This window comes from Bombina bombina, chromosome 6 (genome assembly GCF_027579735.1).
Source record: "Bombina bombina isolate aBomBom1 chromosome 6, aBomBom1.pri, whole genome shotgun sequence".
Lineage (NCBI taxonomy): Eukaryota > Metazoa > Chordata > Amphibia > Anura > Bombinatoridae > Bombina > Bombina bombina.
This window is the reverse complement of record NC_069504.1, coordinates 961,119,330-961,142,481: the sequence shown is the minus strand read 5'-3', so window position 1 is coordinate 961,142,481 and position 23,152 is coordinate 961,119,330. Positions and strand designations below refer to the sequence as shown.

Here is a 23,152-nt window from a genome sequence, read left to right as displayed (position 1 = left end):
TTGTTATTTTTATTTTAAAAAGCAGGAATGTAAGCATAGGAGCCAGCCCACTTTTAGTTCAGCACCTGGGTAGCGCTTTCTAACTGGTGTCTAAATGTAGCCACCAATCAGCAAAAGCTACCCAGGTTCTGAACCAAAAATGGGCCGGCTCCTAAGCTAACATTCAAATAAAGATACCAAGAGAATGAAGAAATTTGATAATAGGAGTAAATTAGAAAGTTGATTAAAATTGCATGCTCTATCTGAATCATGAACGTTTAATTTTGACTAGACTATTCTTATAAGAAAGTCATATGAAAACTGGTATAGTTCTAAATTGTAAAGCAGTTTGCTACCCAGTTACTTGACTGTTCTTTTAACTACACTGCCTGGTACCACAAACCCCTGCCTCCCTTTTGATTCCTTGGCTGTTCCGCTTGAGCATGAATCAATCAACTAGCTCACAAATTTAAAGGGATATAAAACCCCAAATGTTTTCTTTCGTGATTCAGATAGGGCAGCAATTTTAAGCAACTTTATAATTTACTCCTATTATGAAATTTCCTTCATTTTCTTGGTATCTTTATTTTAAAAAGCAGGAATGCTTTTAGCCATCAGTAAACACTACCCCAGGTGCTGACCAAAAATGGTCTGGCACCTAAGTTACATCCTTGCTTTTCAAATAAAGATATAAAAAAATTATAATAGGAGTAAATTAGAAAACTGCTTAAAATTGACTGATCTATCTGAATCATGAAAGAAAAAAAGTGGGTCATATCCCTTTAATCCATTTATAAATAGACTATGCACCTTGGTCCTTCTCCTAAGCTTTATATATCTTATATTATAGTACTGCACCTGGTAGATATTAGTATATCAAGCTAAAGCATAACTGATTTACACTCTAGCTGTCCAAAATCCATTGGGTTCTCCTTTTGTGAGTGAGCCCCTGGTCTGCTATAATACAATGCAGAAATAATTATTTTCTAGCTTGTTATTGCTGCAAAAATAAAGTGCATTGCTAAACCTTTATCCATACTCTGCAAATAAAATATATGACAGTGCAAACATAAAACAGATCACAGGCCCTTTTACATTAATGCAAAATTATAGATTGATAGCTAATTTTTCATACTGCAGAATTTGACTGCATTGCTTTTTTTATACCACATTTGAAAAGTAACAAATTGATGCCCTTTCAAATATAATGTTAAAGGGGTAGAAAGGTCAACATTTAAATGTGCATGGATGCATTTTAATGGGAAATACTTTTTCAAAATACTTCCATTAGCAAAAATGCTTCTAGTAAAAGTGTATTACTGTTTTTCTGCAGCATATGCACATATCCTGTGAGAACTGTGCAGTAGTATTCAAACACCACACCTTCTCAGAGAGTCAGTGGTAGCTTGTATGACACAAATTACGTCTTCACTGAAGCAATACACACTATCTTCAGATCACTGAATACTGGTGCCTAGGCCCACACAGGATATGTGCCTATGCCACAAAAAAACAGCAATAACTTTTACAGAAGCATTTTTGCTAATGGAAGTATATGGCAAAAATTATTCTATTGGAAATTGAAATGCATTTATGCACATTTCAATTTAGACCTGTCTATCCCTTTAATAAAAAAACTGCTAGATCTTCCACAATACTGCAAACTAAAGCAGATTGTCTAACAAATTCCACACAGCCTCGTTTGCACATTCTCTTTTATTGCATGTTTTATATCTGTTCCTGACTGTCCTCAGCAAAATAGACAGACAATGAAGAAAACCTTGGTTCCACCATGGTGATGCCCATTATTTTATAGAAGCGTAATTGAATTAAGAAAAAAAAAATATATAAACATTACAGGAAAAGCAGACACAATAAGTAATGAAAGTATATTGCAGTTATCTCACTACACATACTTTTATGTTCTATTTTATAATTACAAACTTTGTATTGCCCTTTAAGCATTGAACTGGGAATTAGCTGTTACCAATATAATCTTCTGATTTGAAAAAAATGAAATCACTCACTGTTAAAACTGTACATCTTAGCATCATAGCAAAACCACTTGTGTAAACAATTTATCCTGTACTTTTTTACTCCTTTTCACACATTTCTAATATGTTATCATATCCTCAATCTGACTATTTTTATCCATTATCTTGTTATCATCTTTTAATGGTTCTATGAATTTGCAGTTTTGTTGGTTTCAGCTTTTATATTTTTACTTTTTATAAAGACAAATAATTTTTATCATTATAAAATGTTCTTATAAACATAATGAAATAAATTAGCCATTATGCACCATTTGTGATATATGCAGCACATCACTAATCATACATAAGTCATGCAATTCATTTTACAATTTGTATCAAGTGCTAGATTTCTTATTAGACAATATAGGCAGCTGCCTAGCGGTTACTATGAAGCTGAACATTGACAGTATATGCTGCACATCACTAATCATACACAGGGACGGAACTACCATTGGTACAGCAGGTGCAGTGGCACCAAAGCTCAAGTACTGGGGGCTCCATTGCAGACAGTCTATACAGAATTTGTTCAATTCTAAAGCAGGGGAACCTTGAATTAGTTCAGGTTGCAGGTCTATCATCTATCTATCTATCTATCTATCTATCTATCTATCTATCTATCTATCTATCTCTGTATATACTCAAAATCATTACAGGGAGCATCATGTATATTAATTCTATTGCTTACTATTGAGTTACCTTTGCACCAGGGCCATCTGTTGAGTATGTCTACTACTGATCATACATGATAAATCATGAATTAATTTAGTTATTTGTACCAAGAGCTAGATTTCTTATTAGACAATATAGGCAGCTGCCTAGCGGTTACTATGAAGCTGTACATTGACAGTATATGCTGCACATCACTAATCATACACAGGGACGGAACTACCATTGGTGCAGCAGGTGCAGTGGCCAGGGCTGGACTGGGAATAAAAAGCAGCCCTGGAAAAATATGAAGACCAGCCCTATTTTCCGTTGAATCGATAGAATCCACATGCCCCATTTTTCTCAAAGGGGATTACTGGGACACTCCTTCCCCAATATTGTTTTAGAATTAAATTATATTACTTTGTGATAAATACAAATGTCCGATTGATGTTATATAGCAGCCCTACAACCCAATTACATCCATTAATCACCCCTTTAAATTGTAGCTTTCCAGCCCCAGCTGCTGCAGCACACCGGGAAATCTCCTGGTATCCTGGTAGGCCAATCCAGCCCTGGCAGTGGCACCAAAGCTCAAGTACTGGGGGCTCCATTGCAGACAGTCTATACATAGGTGTGTGCAGAATTTGTTCAATCCTAAAGCAGGGGAACCTTGAATTAGTTCAGGTTGCAGGTCTATCATCTATCTATCTATCTATCTATCTATCTATCTCTGTATATACTCAAAATCATTACAGGGAGCATCATGTATATTAATTCTATTGCTTACTATTGAGTTACCTTTGCACCAGGGCCATCTGTTGAGTATGTCTACTACTGATCATACATGATAAATCATGAATTAATTTAGTTATTTGTACCAAGAGCTAGATTTCTTATTAGACAATATAATCAGCTTTCTAGAGGTATCTTTTTCTTTTTTTGTGGCTGTTCAAAGTATAAAACTTTGCAATAAACTCAATTTACTCTTATATACTATCATCATAAGGAGGCTGAAACTCATTGCCAGGGCCAACGGAGTGGGGCCCTGGGCGGGTGCCCCTCTCGCCTCATTTTCTATTTAAAATTGAAATCTACCAACGCACATTTACATTTCAACCTTTCTATCCTTTAATTTTGCATGTGGAACTTTTTAAATGCAATGATTAATTTCTGATGCATAAAGAAAAAACACTTTTTAATGTCCCTTTAAGTTGTGATTGGTTATTTTTTATTATGTACAAAAATGAACTGCAAATCTGTCCAGGATGGTTTGATACATGACTATTAACCCCTTAATGATAACAACATATCCTGTATGTCATTGGTTGTTAAGAGGACAGCACTATTACACCCTCCCTCCTTCCTGGTGGCCACCAAAAATATAAAAAATGCAATCACCATAGAAAGACCAGTGATGTACAGGGTTTAAAATAAAGAGTTTTAACACCATTTGCCTAACATGGGCCTAGAAACCAGTGGTGATTCTATAGGGTGTTATGCTCAAAATGCATGTGTAGCACCCACAGTGAGCTGCAAAGGGCTCAGTGTATTATGCTCAGCACCTTTATTAGCACCCAGATATTAAGTTCTAGAAGCGCCACTGCTACAACCTGTAAAGTGTAGTACGGTAACAAGGTGCTCTATATCCCATGCTATCAAGCCATTTAGCTGCATTTTTCCATGGTATAATGACTTCCCATAGACAGTTAAATTCTTGATCCATCACAGACGGCTGTAATGACAAACAAGATCTTTATTCAAGGCATCTTTAACAGAGAACTATTTGTGTTTAAACCAGGCTACCCAGACTACAGCTCAAGGGCCATATCCTCCAAGTGTAAATTTTGTGGCTCTCGGTGCAACATCAGTTCTACGCTTATTATTAGGTAATTAAAGGGACATTGTACTGTTAAATTTTTGCTCATTAATGAGTTCCCAATGATTCACTTTATCTGCTGGAGTGTATTAAATTGGTTTCAAATAGTCTCTTTACCTTTATTTTGTGATTTGAAATAGCTGCTATGATGGCTTAGTGGATATAAGGCCACATTTCACAAAGTACAGCTGTTTATCATGTTTATTCAGGGGTGTTACTGCCATATTGTATGCCCAATTGCATGCATGAGGCTGGGTAAAATTTGTAGCCATAACCAAAATCAGATAATGGACCTTACATTTTAAAATGTATACCTCAATTTGTGAGTGTGGTATGTGGTTATATGAAAATGTGTGTGTGTAAAAATGTGTGTTTTTTGTGAGTGTCTGGGTGACAGAAGATTTGTAAAAGTGTGTGTGCTTGTGTGATGTGTGTGTTGTATGATAGTGTTATTACCTTTTACAACACTTTCAAGTTTGACTGCAGTCAGGAATAAAGTACACACACATTTTAGTCACTTTGCCAAAAATTGCAGCGATCATATTGTATATTACTTCAAAAATGTTCAGACAAAGCAGAACATAGGGTCACAAAGGTATGTAATATCATGGCACTGGGTCTTGGGGATAAAAGTTTGAAGAACCCTGCCTCAGAATGATATTACTTTCTATACTAGTTTTTGTTGTCTATAAAATACATTCTGATAACAGAAAATCACGAAAATTGATTTAGCAGCATAGATTTTTGAGAGTAAATGAATGTAACGATTCCACAACTTACCACATTGTGTCTGTTTTGATTTAGTAACGCAAGACATCAATCCATATTGTGAGACAGTGTTTAACCGGAGTCCTCAACCACAAGAAACCAAGGTATGGCGATGGATAAGTCATGTGATCACTTGTATTTCATCCATATATATTTATAAAGTGTTAAGTATCTTAATTCAGATAGTAAATTACAATCCATGAGCATATTCATGTGGGTTTATTGTTAACCTTATATACATGTTTAATGTTAATTTTTACTTTTTTTTCCCCCCTTAAAGGTCCGCTAAACCCCAAATCTTTCTTTCATGATTCAGATAGAACATACAAATTTAAACAACAATACAATTTACTTCTATTATTTATTTTGCTTCATTTTTTAGATATCCGTATTTGAAGAAAAAGCAATGCACATGGGTGAGCCAATCACATGAGGCTTCTATGTGCAGCAACCAATCAGCAGCTACTGAGCATATCTAGATATGCTTTTCAGCAAAGAATATCAAGAGAATAAAACTAATTAGATAATTGAAGTAAATTAAAAATATGTTTAAAAATGCATTATCTTTCTAAATCATGAAAGAAAAAAACATAATTTATGTAAGAACTTACCTGATAAATTCATTTCTTTCATATTAGCAAGAGTCCATGAGCTAGTGACGTATGGGATATACATTCCTACCAGGAGGGGCAAAGTTTCCCAAACCTCAAAATGCCTATAAATACACCCCTCACCACACCCACAAATCAGTTTAACGTATAGCCAAGAAGTGGGGTAATAAGAAAAAAGTGCGAAAGCATAAAGAATAAGGAATTGGAATAATTGTGCTTTATACAAAAAAATCATAACCACCACAAAAAAGGGTGGGCCTCATGGACTCTTGCTAATATGAAAGAAATGAATTTATCAGGTAAGTTCTTACATAAATTATGTTTTCTTTCATGTAATTAGCAAGAGTCCATGAGCTAGTGACGTATGGGATAATGACTACCCAAGATGTGGATCTTCCACGCAAGAGTCACTAGAGAGGGAGGGATAAAATAAAGACAGCCAATTCCGCTGAAAAAAATCCACACCCAAAACAAAGTTTAAATCTTATAATGAAAAAAAAACTGAAAATGATGCCAAATAAATGGCAGAAGCCTTCTGACCTTTCCTAGAACCGGAAAAGATAACAAATAGACTAGAAGTCTTTCGGAAATCCTTAGTAGCTTCAACATAATATTTCAAAGCTCTAACTACATCCAAAGAATGCAAACAACTTTTCCTTAGAATTCTTAGGATTAGGACACAATGAAGGAACCACTATTTCTCTACTAATGTTGTTAGAATTCACAACCTTAGGTAAAAATTTAAAAGAAGTTCGCAACACCGCCTTATCCTGATGAAAAAAACAGAAAAGGAGACTCACAAGAAAGAGCAGATAATTCAGAAACTCTTCTAGCAGAAGAGATGGCCAAAAGAAACAAAACTTTCCAAGAAAGTAATTAAATGTCCAGTGAATACATAGGTTCAAACGGAGGAGCTTGAAGAGCCCCCAGAACCAAATTCAAACTCCAAGGAGGAGAAATTGACTTAATAACAGGTTTTATACGAGCCAAAGCTTGTACAAAACAATGAATATCAGGAAGACTAGCAATCTTTCTGTGAAAAAGAACAGAAAGAGCAGAGATTTGACCTTTCAAGGAACTTGCAGACAAACCTTATCCAAACCATCCTGAAGAAACTGTAAAATTCTAGAAATTCTCAAAGAATGCCAAGAAAAATGATGAGAAAAACACCAAGAAGTGTAAATCTTCCAGACTCGATAATATATCTTCCTAGATACAGTTTTACGAGCCTGTAACATAGTATTAATCACAGAGTCAGAGAAACCTCTATGACTGAGAATCAAGCGTTCAATCTCCATACCTTCAAATTTAAGGATTTGAGATCCTGATGGAAAAAAGGACCTTGCGATAGAAGGTCTGGTCTTAACGGAAGAGTCCACGGTTGGCAAGTGGCCATCCGGACAAGATCCGCATACCAAAACCTGTGAGGCCATGCTGGATCCACCAGCAGAATAAACGAACGCTCCTTTAGAATCTTGGAAAAAGAACTAGAGGCGGAAAGATATAAGCAGGATGATACTTCCAAGGAAGTGACAATGCATCCACTGCTTCCACCTGAGGATCCCTGGATCTGGACAGATACCTGGGAAGCTTCTTGTTTAGATGAGAAGCCATCAGATCTATTTCTGGAAGTCCCCATATTTGAACAATCTGAAGAAATACCTCTGGGTGAAGAAACCATTCGCCCGGATGTAGCGTTTGGCGACTGAGATAATCCGCTTCCCAAGTGTCTATACCTGGGATATGAACCGCAGAAATTAGACAGGAGCTGGATTCCGCCCATACAAGTATTCGAGAGACTTCTTTCATAGCCAGAGGACTGTGAGTTCCTCCTTGATGATTGACATATGCCACGGTTGTGACATTGTCCGTCTGGAAACAAATGAACGACTCTCTCTTTAGAAGAGACCACGACTGAAGAGCTCTGAAAATTGCACGGAGTTCCAAAATGTTGATTGGTAATCTCGCCTCCTGAGATTCCCAAACCCCTTGTGCTGTCAGAAACCCCCATACAGCTCCCCAACCTGTCAGACTTGCATCTGTTGAGATCACAGTCTAGGTTGGAAGAACAAAAGAAGCCCCCTGAACTAAACGATGGTGGTCTGTCCACCACGTCAGAGAGTGTCGAACAATCGGTTTTAAAGATATTAATTGAGATATCTTTGTATAATCCCTGCACCACTGGTTCAGCATACAGAGCTGAAGAGGTCGCATGTGAAAACGAGCAAAGGGGATCGCGTCCAATGCAGCAGTCATAAGACCTAGAATTTCCATGCATAAGGCTACCGAAGGGAAAGATTGAGACTGAAGGTTTCGACAAGCTGAAACCAATTTCAGACGTCTCTTGTCCGTCAGAGACACAATCAAGGACACTGGATCTATCAGGAAACCTAAAAAGGTTACCCTTGTCTGAGGAATCAAACTAACTTTTAGGTAAATTAATCCTCCAACCATGTTCTTGAAGAAACAACACTTATAAAAGACTGGAAAGGTTCTTTCTAGTGAAAATGAGCAAAGGGAATTGAATGCAATGCTGAGGCCATAAGACCTAAAACTTCTATGCATATATAGCAACTGAAGGAAATAATAGAGACTAAAGGTACCGATAGACGGAACCTAATAAAATTATCCCTTGTCTGATAGAGACAAGGACAGTGACACAAACTATCTGGAAACCTAAAAAAGGTGACCCTTGTGTGAGGAATCAAGAGCTTTTTGAAAAAAAAAAAGATCCTCTAACTATGTCCTGAAGAGCAAGTGAATCATATGAGATTCCGCATCCTCAGAAAATAATCTGAATGAAAACAGGAAAAATGAAAATATGCATTTATTGTATCTAATGAAAAAAAATAATGCTATCAATGACCATAAAAAGGCAAATAGTTTGAATAAAACTCCAAAACTCGGTTCCTCAAAAGGAACTGGAAGAAATACCCCAGAAGATTCCAGGTCTGAGCAGCGCTTGAACCCCAAAATAAATTTCAAAGAAGCCTTAACCTGCCCCTTACCAGCCAAGCTGGAATACGGCACGTACATCGCAATATTAGGGAGCTGATTTCGATCTCCAATTATAAACATGTTACTTGGAAAAGAACTCAGGAATTCGTTCCTTAATAAGAACAACCAAACTAGTATAAGCTGAAAGTTTTAGTCTTAGAACTCAATCTTGAAGCCCAGAGTAACAGTTAAGAATTGAATCCAATTATAAAACAAATAATTGATTATCTTAGAACAAAAGAAATATGGATTTTTTTTTTATTTATTTTTTTTAAATCACAAAATTCTTCTAGCTAAAAAAGCTAAAGACATAGATTAACCCTCATTTGCGAAAATAGTCAATAAAATGAAGACACAAATGAAATTATTAGCATGATAGTCCAGTTTAAAGGACCAGCCAATACAGTGGACTTGCATAAACAATAAATGCAAAACAACAAGACAAATGCAACAGCACCTAGTCTAGTAAATGTTGTCCCTTTAATAATGCTAAAAAGAATCATAATCTGATACTTGATCTTAAAGTGAACAGAGAAAATGAAGCAATTGCAATATCCAAATAAATCACAGGACCAAGAAAAGTACCTGAACTAAATCATTTTCCATAAATAAGATACAACTATCTAAAGGAAAATAAATACTATTTTGCTATAGAAACAATAGCATAATTCGTAGAATTAGAGATAGCCCCAATAAAATGGAGAACCCTCCAAATTGAGTTTAACTGCTGGCAAAGAATAAAGTTTAAAACCTTTGAAGAAGGAATAAAAGAAAATTCTCAGCCTATTCCATTCCCTAGTATGGGGAATTGGAAAGAAAACCTCTGAAAACACAGAAGAAATAAATAGGCAGAAATAGTGTCAGCTAGTCTTAAAGAACTAGTTACCTTAATATCCAAAATAATCAACACCTTTTCAACAAAGAACAAATGTACTTTAATAATAGAAAAATAATAAAAAAGTAGATTTGTTAGTGTCAATATCTGATGAAGAAAATTTCTGAGAAAAAAACATCATCAGAGAAGGATAATTCAGTATGTTGTTGGTCATTTGAAACTTCAATAATTAAAAAAGAAGTGAAAAAGACCTAAAAATTTTATTAGAAGGCACGAAGTCAGACAAAGCCTTTAAAATAGAATCAGAAAAATATTTCTTATAAATCTTCTAAATATTTCTTGTAAGAAGGGAAATATATAAAGCATAAATACTAATGGATTCCGCATGTAAAAGTATAACATAATAACTTATTACAAACCATAGCTAAAGATAAACATTTATAACATTTAAAATAAATGAACTTAGCTTTGGTAGAACTGAAACTCAGTTAAGCGTTTTTACAGAAGTAGCTTTTGATCCAGGGTCAATCTAAGACATCTTGCAATATGTAATAGAAAAAACAACATATAAAGCAAAATTGATCAAATTCCTTAAATGACAGTTTCAGGAATGGGAAAAAAATGCCAATGAACAAGCTTCTAGCAACCAGAAGCAATAAATAATGAGACTTAAATATTGTGGAGACAACAATGACGCTCAAATTTTTTAGCGCCAAAAAAGCCGCCCACATTATTTGGCGCCTAAATGCTTTTGGCGCCAAAAATGGCGCCACATCCGGTAACGCCAACATTTTTTGGCGCAAAAACGTCAAAAAAATGACGCAACTTCCTGCGACACGTATGACGCCGGAAATGACAAGAACATTTTTGCGCCAAGAAAGTCCGCGCCAAGAATGACGCAATAAAATGAAGCATTTTCAGCCCCCGCGAGCCTAACAGCCCACAGGAAAAAAAGTCAAATTTTAAGGTAAGAAAAAATTGAATATTCATATGCATTATCCCAAATATGAAACTGACTGTCTGAAAATAAGGAACGTTGAAATCCTGAATCAAGGCAAATAAATGTTTAAACACATATATTTAGAACTTTATATAAAAGTGCCCAACCATAGCTTAGAGTGTCACAGAAAATAAGACTTACTTACCCCAGGACACTCATCTACATGTAGTAGAAAGCCAAACCAGTACTAAAACGAGAATCAGCAGAGGTAATGGTATATATAAGAGTATATCGTCGATCTGAAAAGGGAGGTAAGAGATGAATCTCTACGACCGATAACAGAGAACCTATGAAATAGACCCCGTAGAAGGAGATCATTGAATTCAAATAGGCAATACTCTCCTCACATCCCTCTGACATTCACTGCACGCTGAGAGGAAAACCTGGCTCCAGCCTGCTGCGGAGCGCATATCAACGAAGAATATAGCACAAACTTACTTCACCACCTCCACGGGAGGCAAAGTTTGTAAAACTGATTTGTGGGTGTGGTGAGGGGTGTATTTATAGGCATTTTGAGGTTTGGGAAACTTTGCCCCTCCTGGTAGGAATGTATATCCCATACGTCACTAGCTCATGGACTCTTGCTAATTACATGAAAGAAATGTGGGTTTCATGTCCCTTTAAGTTTCCATACAGATTTTCACCAACCCTCATTGAAGTGAAATTAAAATATAATGGCTAATTAATGCAGTGTTAATGATCAGTTTACCTTTTACCTTAGGTGCTTTGCTTTTCACTTAATCATTTACATTAGTTAATGACATGTGCAATTAATAATTTCTTGCAATTTTCCTTAATTTTAAAATAGACATGTTTAAGCCTCCAGACAGTTATTTACATTAATGGATTAAATCACAAGATTCACAGTGTATTAGATCAACATAACAAAAACTCCCCCCCCCCCCCCCCCCCCCCCCCGACTCGAGCCCTCAATTTATGGAGCCGGATTTGGGCATTCATATTGGCCTAAAATAGCTGAATGCATGTGTCTACATACTAGGGTGGAGAAGACCAAAGGATTAGTTGTGTTTATTAATTTGTCACACAAACTGACTAAACATATTAGCATTGAGATTACAGCAATTGAGTTCCTAATAAGCCCAAAACTGGAAGCTGTAACGGAGCCCCATGTTCCTCCTAAAAGGGCTTGCAGGCACTATGACCTGCCTACTCAGGAGGAACACCCTAGGCCACCATTTAGGGCATGCTCCTATCCCATAGGCCACCACTTAGGGCATGGTCCTATCCCATTCATCCTTACCATAACTCCACCCCTTTTCTCTTTCAATTGAGAATGGCAAAGACCTCTACAAGAAGGTATAACAGTACTCCTAACCTTAAAGAAACATGAAACCCAGACATGATTCAGATAGAGCATACAATTTTAAAAATGTTTCCAATTTACTTCTATTATTAAATTTGCTAAATTCCCATGTTATTCTCATGTTATTCTTTGTTGTAGAGATATCTAGATAGGTAGCGTGCTCTAGTGCTTTTGCTAATATATAACATTTTTGCAAAACTTCTGCCATATAATGCTGCAAACACAAGCACACTCCCAAACTCACCTTCCCTGCTTTTTAACAAAGGATAACATGAAAATGTGATATTAGAAGTAAATTGGAAAGTTATTTTAATTTGTATGTTCTATCTGAATAAATGGGTTTGTCCCTTTAAGACCTACCAGGAGCCAGACCATTTTTGGTTCTAAACCTGGGTAGCAACTCGGCTGATTTGTCCGCTGATTGCGCTACCCAGGGTTCTGAACCAAAATTTGTGCTCTACCCAGGTTCTGAACCAAAATTACATTCCTGCTTTTCCAAATAAAGATACCAAGAAAATGAAGAAAAATTGATAATAGGAGTAAATTAGAATGTTGCTTAAAATCACATGCTCTATCTGAATCATGAAAGAAAAATTTTGGGTTTCATATCCCTTTTAAAAAAGGTATGTCGCTGGTCTTTCTATGGGGTTTGCACAATTGATAGCAGCAATTATTAAAAAGAAAATCCTTAACGACGGCAACGTACATGGTACGTTACGGTCGTTAAGGGGTTAAAGGACCACTAAACACAGCAGAGTAGCATAATCAGTAAATGCATAAGCATTTTGAATTTTACATGAGTAATACATTTTTTTTCTTACAAATGTCGACAATGTTAGTTACATTTTCCTTCCAAATGCATCATGTGACAGCCATAAGCCAATCACAAAATGCATATACACATATCTTGTGAATCTTGCACCTGTTCAGTAGGAGCTGGTGGCTCAGAAAGTGTGCATATAAAAAGATTGTGCACATTTAGATTATGGAAGTGAATTAGAAAAAAAAATTGAGTTCTCTATCTGAAACGTGACAGTTTAATGTTTACTCGACTGACCCTTTAAGGGGCCCCCGACTGCTGGCTAAAGTAACCAGCAAAATCTGAGGGAGACCAGTTATAAACACAAGGCTTTACTAAGACTGACGACTACACTCACCTCTGCCGTGTGTACTACATAAACCGTACGGCAGCTGTAACACTCAGACAGGAACAACTCTAACAAAAAAAAAGTTTATTCAGCCCAGGAATATCCTTTTTTTTCAATCTCTTTTAAATAGAACAGAAACATTGTTTGAGTATCAAGATCAAAGCCGTTTAAAAGGACAATAATGTCAATATATAATGTTAGTGGTTTAGATAGAACATGAACTTTTAACCAACTTTCCAATTTACTTTTATTATCAAATGTGCTTCATTCTCTTATGATCCTTAGTTGAAGAGTAAATCCATGTATTCTCTTAGGAGCTCAGGAGTGTGCATGCGTTTTTAGTACTTTATGGCAGCAGTGTTTTGCAACATTGTTTGTAGCAGTTTTATATACTGTTGTAAACACTGCTGCCATAAAGTGTTAAAGATATTTGCACTCTCCTGAGCTCCTATGAGACTACATGGAATAACTCTTCAACTAAGGATACCAAGAGAATGTAACAAAATTGATAAGAGAAGTAAATTAAAAAGTTGGTTACAATTTGATGTGCTATCTAAACCATCAAAGTTTAAAGGGACAGTCTACAATAGAATTTTTATTGTTTTAAAAGATAGATAATCCCTTTATTACACATTCCACAGTTTTGCATAACCAACACAGTTATAATAATACACTTTTTACCTCAGTGATTACCCTTGTATCTAAGCATCTTCTGACAGCCCCCTGATCACATGACTTTGTATTTATTATCTATTGACTTGCATTTAGTACTGTGTTATGCCAACTCTTAAATAACTCCTCAGGCATGAACACAATGTTATCTATATGGCCCACATGAACTAGCAGTCTCCTGTTGTGAAAAGCTAATAAGAAAGCATGCGATTAGAGGCTGTCTGTAGTGGCTTAGAAACAGACAGACATTTAGAGGTTAAAATGTTAGAAAGTATATTGATATTTCAATGTTGGTTGTGCAAAACTGAGGAATGGGTAGTAAAGGCATTATCTATCTTTTTAAACAGTAACAATTTTAGTGTAGACTGTCCCTTTAATTTGGATTTTACTGTCCCTTGAAATTACAACTAATGCACCAATATTAAAGTTGTTCTTCTTAATAATTATCACTGACTGTGACTGGTAAGCGCAACTCCCACAGCTCTAATGATAGAAAAGGACACAGCTCTTCCCTTGTCCACCCCACCAATAGAGCTGTGACATGAAATGCAAAAAACATGAATGCAAGCTTACAAACCAGCCCATTTTTGGTTAAGAACCCTGGGTAGTGCTTGCTGATTGGTGGTTACATTTAGCCACCAATCAACAAGTGCTACCCAGGTGCGGAACCAAAAATGGTCCAGCTCCTATGCTTACATTCTTGCTTTTTCAAATAAAGATACAAAGAGAACGAAGAAATAATGATAATAGGAGTAAATTTGAAAGTTGTTTAAAATTGCATGCTCTATGTGAATAATGAAAGAAATAAATTGGGGTTTCATATCCCTTTAACAAATTACAACTTGTTTTTGTCATAAAAATGTGTATCTGTTTAACACTTCTAATGTTTTTATTATGTTACAATTGAGATTTCTAGTTTGTAACATTTTACAGCACAAGTTTTTTGGTATGTGAAGAATATTAAACATTACATAAATGCTACATTGTACATAATATTTACCACGTTAGGGTTGTAATCGCAATACACTACCTAGAATGTATGAAAATTGCTTCTATCAGTTTATTTAGCTTGAAATTGAGGCCAATAATTTTGATATTACATTATAATGGTATAAATGGATTTAGCAAGAAAACTGGAACAAGAAGTCCCTAAAATCATGAAATTAGAAGTTTGTGTCAGAAAGTTTTGAACAAAGAAAATGTCATCTATAACCAGGATTTTACTTTAAATTGGAGTCAAATGTTTAAAGGGACATAAATCTCATAATAATAGTAATTATGCATGATAAATAACTTAAATGTTTGCTCATTATTTTGTCTACTTTTTATGTAATTTGAAGAGAAATAAACACATTTTTTTTCTTTCATGATTCATATAGAGCATACATTTTTAAACAACTTTCAATTTTACTTCTATTATCAAATTTGCTTCATTCTCTTGATATCCTCTGTTGAAGGAGCAGTAATACAATACTGGGAGCTATGCTTTTAAAAAAAGGATACAAGGAGAATGAAACAAAATATATGATAGAAGTAAATTTGAAAGTTTTTTTCAAAAAAATAGCATGCTCTGCCTGAAAAATGGAAGTTTAATTTTTACTTTACTGTTCCTTTAAATCTGAGAAGCTGGGCTTTTTAAATTGCCACAGAAAGGCTTGAGTGCATGATACAGGATTCACAGAACATTTACCCTTCAACATACTACAAGGAGTTACATGATTAGTGTGGGGGTTCAGTTATATACGTACCTAATTGGCCACTGGAAATATATACCAAGAGGCTTTTTAAAGAGTATGTCTCTGGCCTGCAAAACAGTGCAAGTTTTGGTAACAAAAGTAAAGTTTTGATATGCTTTTTAAAACATTTATTTTGTATGCAGATCTATGTGCTAGGAATGTAGAAAATAAATAATTTGCTTTTAACGATTACTGTATTCTGTTTGGATCCAATCATGTAGATGGAAGTTTGATGCTTTTTCTCCTGTTTAGGCAATGGGATACGTTATCGGTTGATGTGTTAAATTTGATGGATTTATTGTAATGTAAATATGAATTTATTAAGAAAACAACTTAAATAAAATCTTTTTATTCCTACACAGGATGGTAAGAGTACTAAAATCCGGACATGCTCTACAATGCCGATGTTTACTCCTGGAGAAGACAGGCTTCAACTCAGGTGAGTGTTTTACAAAGTGCCACAGATTTACACAACATATACACTATAATAACCTAAAATAATAATACATCACTTATTTTCAGGGGTATTTACTTCCAATGCATTTCTATACTCTTCAAGCCACCTATGTATTTTCATGCTTACTCAAAAAGCAATGCGTGTCTATAATGTCCTAAACTACCCTTACTTCACTATCAAATGTGCTATAAGCATAATGGTTATTCTTGTTGTAGGTAACAGGACTACCTAGTCCAGTAGCTCCTGTCTTTTCTGCTCTGTGGTGGTTATCAACATTTAAAGTAAAAAATAATAGTTAACTTTTACCCACTGTGTCCCCGGGTGTCTCTGAGCATGCCCTTGTCCTCCTCCCTTGAAGGTGTATTTTTGAGGTGTATGTATTGTCAGGTCTGTCTACCTAGTCCAGTAACCCTGCTTCTATATTAAAAACACATTTGTTACAGTGCAGTCGCAATATTATAAGTATTAAACATTCAGAACAGTGAGAATTTATATCAGCAATAAATAAAACTAGTAAGTCAAGTCTTAATATAGCAAATACAAAATCTTCTTCCTAAAAAATAAAAAAAAACACATGCCAAAAGCAAAAAACATGATTTTTTTAAAACAATAATTAAAATACATATTCTAGCATTATATAATAAAATACATATAAATAAAACATTGTATATATCCTCATCCCCACAGGTCATATAGGTTTAATAGTAAGGTTTTTTTGTTTTGTTTTTTAGTCTTTATTAACAATGTAGATCACAGACATTACGAGTATATAGGTGTTCCGTGGGAGTTTCATGGGTATTTTATGGGAGTATTTTAATAGGGAAACATCACAGTGAGTTTCTAATATTCAAAGCATTGTTCTCCATCTTGGATTAACCTTTTCAGCCATATCAGTCTCGCCAGCTTTTCAGTGGCGGGAATTGCCATTGTGAGAAATCTACTGAAAGTACAGTGAAACTTAAAGGACCATTAAATTTGATGTTTCAGCAATGCATAAAATGTTTAATTATTGCAAGTAAAACTTTATTGCAATGTACATTAATTATTTATTTTGCAGCTTTTTGCTGTAAAATACATTTAAAAATTTTACTTTTTTCCCTTTATCCCAGGGAGGCTTGGGTTATTAATTTTAGGCACTTTGTGTGAGCTTTTGTTTACTTTTCCCTCACTCCCAATGCTTCTGTGGTGTCACAGGCTTTTAAAAGGTGGATTATCAGTTTTGCATCAACAATCATTATAGGAAAATCCTTATTTGCAATAGTAACTAAGGTGAATCAATGTTAAACCTCCTTACAGGAATACAAGAGGCAAGGCCACCCCAGTCTGCACATGTGCAAACAGGGTTAGTGCTATATCTGAATATTAGTTGGTAATTGGTTAGCAGGGGTTCTGTTTGTTCTGAGGGACAGAGAAATCAGTTAAAAGAATAAACATATAACAATATACTAATTTGACAACACAAAGCTCCAGATTTCATTGCAAAATTATTCTTATATATGAAGATTCATAAATATGTAGTTTACAATTTGTGTTTAATGTCTCTTTAATTTATGTATTACTACACAGAAACCATTTTTTGTTTTAGTGAACACACAGTCTATGTTGTGTAAACATAATTTAAATACAGATTCCCGCTAACCCCAACTTCCAGTCCTCATCCTGAGATTGGAGATAACTGGCGATGTTGGCGGACTTTTACTGAAATTGTGATCCCTATTATTTCCTAAGAGAGACAGAGCGGGTCAGCCCACTTTCTTGTAAAATATCTCGCGACCCACAGATTGTTCGACTGGCGAGCCCAAAAAAGCAGTTTCTGGTGCATCTGACAATGTTTTGATCATCAGGGCCAAAGAGTTGTGTGACTAACATTGCTGATTGGGTCAGCAGTGGGTTCTTTTTGTGTGGGTTAAACACACAGTAGAGCAGGGTGGATAGTAATAAAATTACATGCTCCCTCTAAGGGATTATTATGGCCCTTTACATTTCCTGTTCAGAGCAGAATGGAAACAGTGGGAATATGACTAATTCACAGTGTTATGCATGAATGGAAATGGGAACTATCATCCATCATGCTTTTGACTCATTTCATGAAATAAATAATATCCTAAATATTAGGGGAATAATCACTGTCACATAACTTCAGCACTAAAAAAACAAATGACTACATACAGTACATCTCTCAATTTAACATGCAATTATTATAATCAGATATTTTTCTACATATAGTACTACGGGTACCAGCATAAAATTCATGAGTATTACATAAACTGTCATTTAATTAATGCATTGTAAAATAAACTGCCTTTATTTAGTTACAACAGCATTTAAAGGGACAGTCTACACCAGAATTTTTATTGTTTCAAAAGATAGATAATCCATTTATTACCTATTCCCTAGTTTTGCATAACCAACACAGTTATATTAATACACTTTTTACCTGTGTTATTACCTTGTATCTAAGCTTCTGCAAACTGCCCCCTTATTTCAGTTCTTTTCAAAGACTTGCATTTTAGCCTAGGTAACTCCATGTGCATGAGTATAATGTTATCTATATGACACATGAGCAAATGCCCTCTAGTGGTGAAAAACTGTCACAATGCATTCAGAAAAAAAGGTGGCCTTTAATGTTTAAGGAATTAGTATTTGAGCCTCCCTTGTTTAGCTTTCAACTAAGAATACAAAGAGAACAAAGAAAAATTGGAGATAGAAGTAACTTAGAAAGTTGTTTAAAATTACATGCCCTATCTGAATCATGAAAGTTTATTGTGGACTAGACTATCCCTTTAATAGCTTGCCACCCGTTTTAGCTGTTGTAGTGGAAAAAACGTCTGATAGCCTTATATTTAAATGTAGCATTTAAGCCATTGTTTTGTTTTTGAATCTAAAACAGGGGATTTTATAATGTACTGCATTTTTTTTTTATTATTATTGTGAAATGGATAGATCTGTACAGAGAAAAAAAAGTTTTTTTATGTTTGTGAAGCATGTGACTGTCCGTATGTTCAAAAGTTGGCAGCAGCAATGTCCCTTTAATTGTATAGAAGTGCACTTCCAGCTGCCAACATTTCTTTCTCTCTCTCTCTCTCTCTCTCTCTCTCTCTCTCTCTCTCTCTCTCTCTCTAAATTCACGTGCATGAGCTCAATGTTATCTATATGAAACACATGAACTAACACCCTCTATTTGTGATAAACTGTCAAAATGCATTTAGATTAGAGGCGGCCTTCAAGGTCTAAGAAATTAACATATGAACCTCCTAGGTTTAGCTTTCAACTAAGAATACCAAGAGAACAAAGCAAAATTGGTTATAAAAGGAAATTGGAAAGTTGTTTAAAATGACATGCCCTATTATGAAAGGCTTTTTTTTGGACTTGACTGTCCCTTTAATTAACTCCCTCTGCCTGAACACAGTGTTGTCTATATGGCCCACAGTCTCCTGTTGTGATAAGAGGCAGCCCTCAAGGGCTTAGAAGTTAGCATATGAGCCTACCTAGGTTTAGTTTCAACTAAGAATACCAAAAAAACAAAGCAAATTTGATGATAAAAGTAAAGTTTAATTTTGACTAGACTGTCCCTTTAACTAAGGTGGTCAATAGCGCTAAAACATCATGCTTTAATATTAGAGCATGCAATTTTTTGCACTACAATATCCCTTTAGCAATAATTTTTAAATGGACGGTCTACTCCAGAATTTTTATTGTTTAAAAAAATAGATAATCCCTTTATTACCCATTCCCCAGTTTTGCATAAACAACACTGTTATATTAATACACTTTTTGCTGACTCTAGCTGATAAGAAGCAACCTTCAAGGGTTTAGAAATTAGTGTATGAGCCTACTTAGGTTTAGCTTTCAACTAAGAATACCAAGAGAACAAAGCAAATGTGATAATAAAAGTAGATTCTAATTTTTTTTAAATTGCATGTCCTATCAGAATCATAAAAGTTTAATTTTGACTAAACTGTCCCTTTAAGCTTTAACATAATTTTGTTTACAAATTATATTTTTAACACGTTTAAACAGTGCTCTGTCATATGTATGATAGACATTTAAATTACTGTCCCTTTATTCAAATATGTTGTAGCTTGTTGTTTACTCTTTCTTGCTGTAGTACTACAAGATCTTGGGGTTAATCACATGGTTAAAGATAACTTGGTATCCAAACAGAACTGCTGGACCTGAGCAGAAATTGTAGTTGTATGACTAAGCTGTGCAAACAGTGCTGCAGTTTATACAGACCAGTTGTTCTCTGCGGTTCCTGGTCAGAACTTTAAGTATGTTGCAGGGTCACTAGTGAGAAAGTGACATGCTATTTAAAAACTTGCAGTTTATTTTAGTTCAGTTATAGTTTTTTTATTCATGATAAAACATCTCAAGACAACTACGTTAAAGGGACACTCAAGTCAAAATTAAATTTTTATGATTCAGATAAAGCAAGCAGTTTTAAACAACTTTCCTATTAACTTCCATTACCAAAATGTGCACAGTCTTTTTTTATTTACACTTTTTGAGTCACAAGCTCCTACTGAGCATGTGCAAGAATTCACAGCATATACGTATTTGCATTTGTGATTGGCTGATGGCTGTCACATGATACAGGAGGAGTGGAAATAGACATAACTGAAATTTTTAACAAAAAAAACTTCTACTCATTTGAAGTTCAGACTAAGTGCTATTGCATTGCTTTTTTTCTCATACGTTTGTTGATGATGCAAATCTACTGTATTTACTTGTCCTTTAAGCATTAGTAGTAGGATACCAGTAAATACGTTTTTAAAGTAACCACAAACATTTAAAAAAAGAAAGAAAAAGACAATATACAATGATTATAACCAGTGTGCCCCTATCTATATATTTACAAATATAATACAATAATAATATATACATTACACACATTTTTTCAGCATACCAGAATACTAGATGTTTTTATTTCCATGTGGATTTTTATGCCACATTCTGACACTGCTAGTTTGTCTTGACAAACCTGTTTTTTGTTGCTATTGGCACAAAAGTGAAATGTTAATATTCAAAATACTTGTTTAAAACATATTACAAGAGATCATGAACAGACAAAGGGTCACACCTAGTAACAGATACCTTTATCTTTCCTTATTCCTGTTGGCTTCATTTGCTAGTGAAAAATAACAGGACTATGAGCAGGTCTGTGTCTATGATTGAGCTGAAAACCAAGTGGTTGCACAGGTAACCAAAACATATTCCTTTATGAATGGTGGAAGTTAACACTCTTAGAGCAAACTGCACATCTTTAGAACAAACATTTACAATTGGATGCAACAAGTTCCAATGAGTATTTTTCACATCCTTAAAGTATCTTGTATTTTATCAATAGAAATAGCGGAGATGGAGCCAAGGAACGGAAGAGCGAAAGTGAAGATAGAAAATCACAAAGGTTCAGCCAAATTGTTCACAATGATGAGCAGGAGGGTTATGCTACAGTCGATGCTCCGCCAACTAATAATAATAGGTTTAGCCTTCCTACTAACTTATACAAAGATGAAATCCTAGATGACCTCACTATCTCGCCATACGCCAGCTTCACCTCCCTCTCAGATCGATCGCGGCCAGTAATGACTGGCTGGCTGGATAAGCTTTCGCCACAAGGGTAAGTCAAATTAAGAAAGGATATTTTATTTGTCAGTTCTACTTGTTATCAAGCACAATACATCATATACATTTTTGTATGTAGGTATCATAGTTTTTATATTTATTATAGAAGATTGTTAAGGACACCTTTTTTATTTCCAAATACTTGTCTCTGAAATAGCCAGCTAGCTTCCAGTAGTGTTTTGCAGCTCTTGAGCCTACCTAGATATGCTTTTCAATAAAGGATGTCCATAGAGCAAAGTAAATTAGTTAAAAGAAATTCTAATAGAAAGTTGAAAAGTATTTTAAAATTGCAGTGCTTCATCTATAGCACTGGTGTTCAAACCTGTCCTCAGGCCTCCCCAACAGGCCAGGTTTTCAGATAGCAGGTTAAATAACCATGTTTACAAATCAGCTGATTATTTCACCTGTGCTCCAGTTCAGATATCCTCAAAATGTGGCCTGTTAGGGATGCCTGAAGACCGGTTTGAAAATCAATGCTCTAGATGAAGCACGGCAGTTTAATTTTGACTTTTATGTCTCTTTAAATGTGCTCTGATTAAAACAAATATAAAAATACTAGCACTTGCTATTGCTTTTATCATGTTTATTTGATGTTTAAATTAACTGAATTGTCTGACAAACATTGGATGATAATTCCTTTGAGATTTTTAGAATTTGTTTTTGCACACTTAACTTAGTAAAACTCTATTTTGGTGTTAGAAAGACCTGACAAAATAGTTGTGTACACATTAAAGGGTCATGAAACACACATTTTTTCTTTCATGATTTAGAAAGAGCATTTCATTTTAAACAACTTTCTAATTTACTTCTATTGTCCAATTTGCTTCATTCTCTTGATATTCTTTGCTGAAAAGCATATCTAGATAGGCTCAGTAGCTGCTGATTGGTGGCTGCACACAGATGCCTTGTGTGATTGGCTCACCCATGTGCATTGCTATTTCTTTAAAAAAAAGATATCTAAAGAATGAAGCAAATTAGATAATAGAAGTAAATTGGAATATTATTTAAAATTGTATTCTCCATCTGAATCATGAAATAATTTTTTGGGGTTTAGTTTCCCTTTAAGCTGCTGTCTGTGTACAGAGAAAAATGCTTTTTGAAGTTAAATTTAATGACAATTACTAGGGGGCCAAATTATCAAGGGCCGAATGCCCTCAATTCAGCTGTTTCCATGCAAACCTTCAGGCTCGCTGGAAACAGGAGTTAAGAAGCTGCTCCTTAACTAGTCCGACACGTCTGAGGCGGCAGACAGCAATCAACTTGATCGGATACAATCGGGTTGATTGACACCCCCTGCTAGCGTCCGATTGGCCACGGATCTGCAGGGGGCTGCTGTCGACTGGCTGTCGGCATTCAGCGATGTCGGGCGGACATGATCCACCCCTAGGTATTGTCTGTATTGTCATCTCTGATGGTTTTTCTCTTTGCACCTCTGTATACTTA

The 23,152-nt window shown here is 35.2% G+C and overlaps 1 protein-coding gene across 3 annotated transcripts in view; it reads left to right on the top strand.

The window, feature by feature from the left end:
* The window catches only part of ARAP3 (ArfGAP with RhoGAP domain, ankyrin repeat and PH domain 3), a 288,603-nt gene that overhangs the window by 127,288 nt on the left and 138,163 nt on the right, over positions 1-23,152 (top strand). For all 3 annotated transcript variants that reach the window (XM_053718619.1, XM_053718617.1, XM_053718618.1), the window contains 3 exons: positions 5,341-5,408; positions 15,990-16,066; positions 21,432-21,704. In XM_053718619.1, coding sequence (XP_053574594.1) covers positions 5,341-5,408; positions 15,990-16,066; positions 21,432-21,704 — 418 coding nt within the window. The remainder of the gene's footprint in view (positions 1-5,340; positions 5,409-15,989; positions 16,067-21,431; positions 21,705-23,152) is intronic.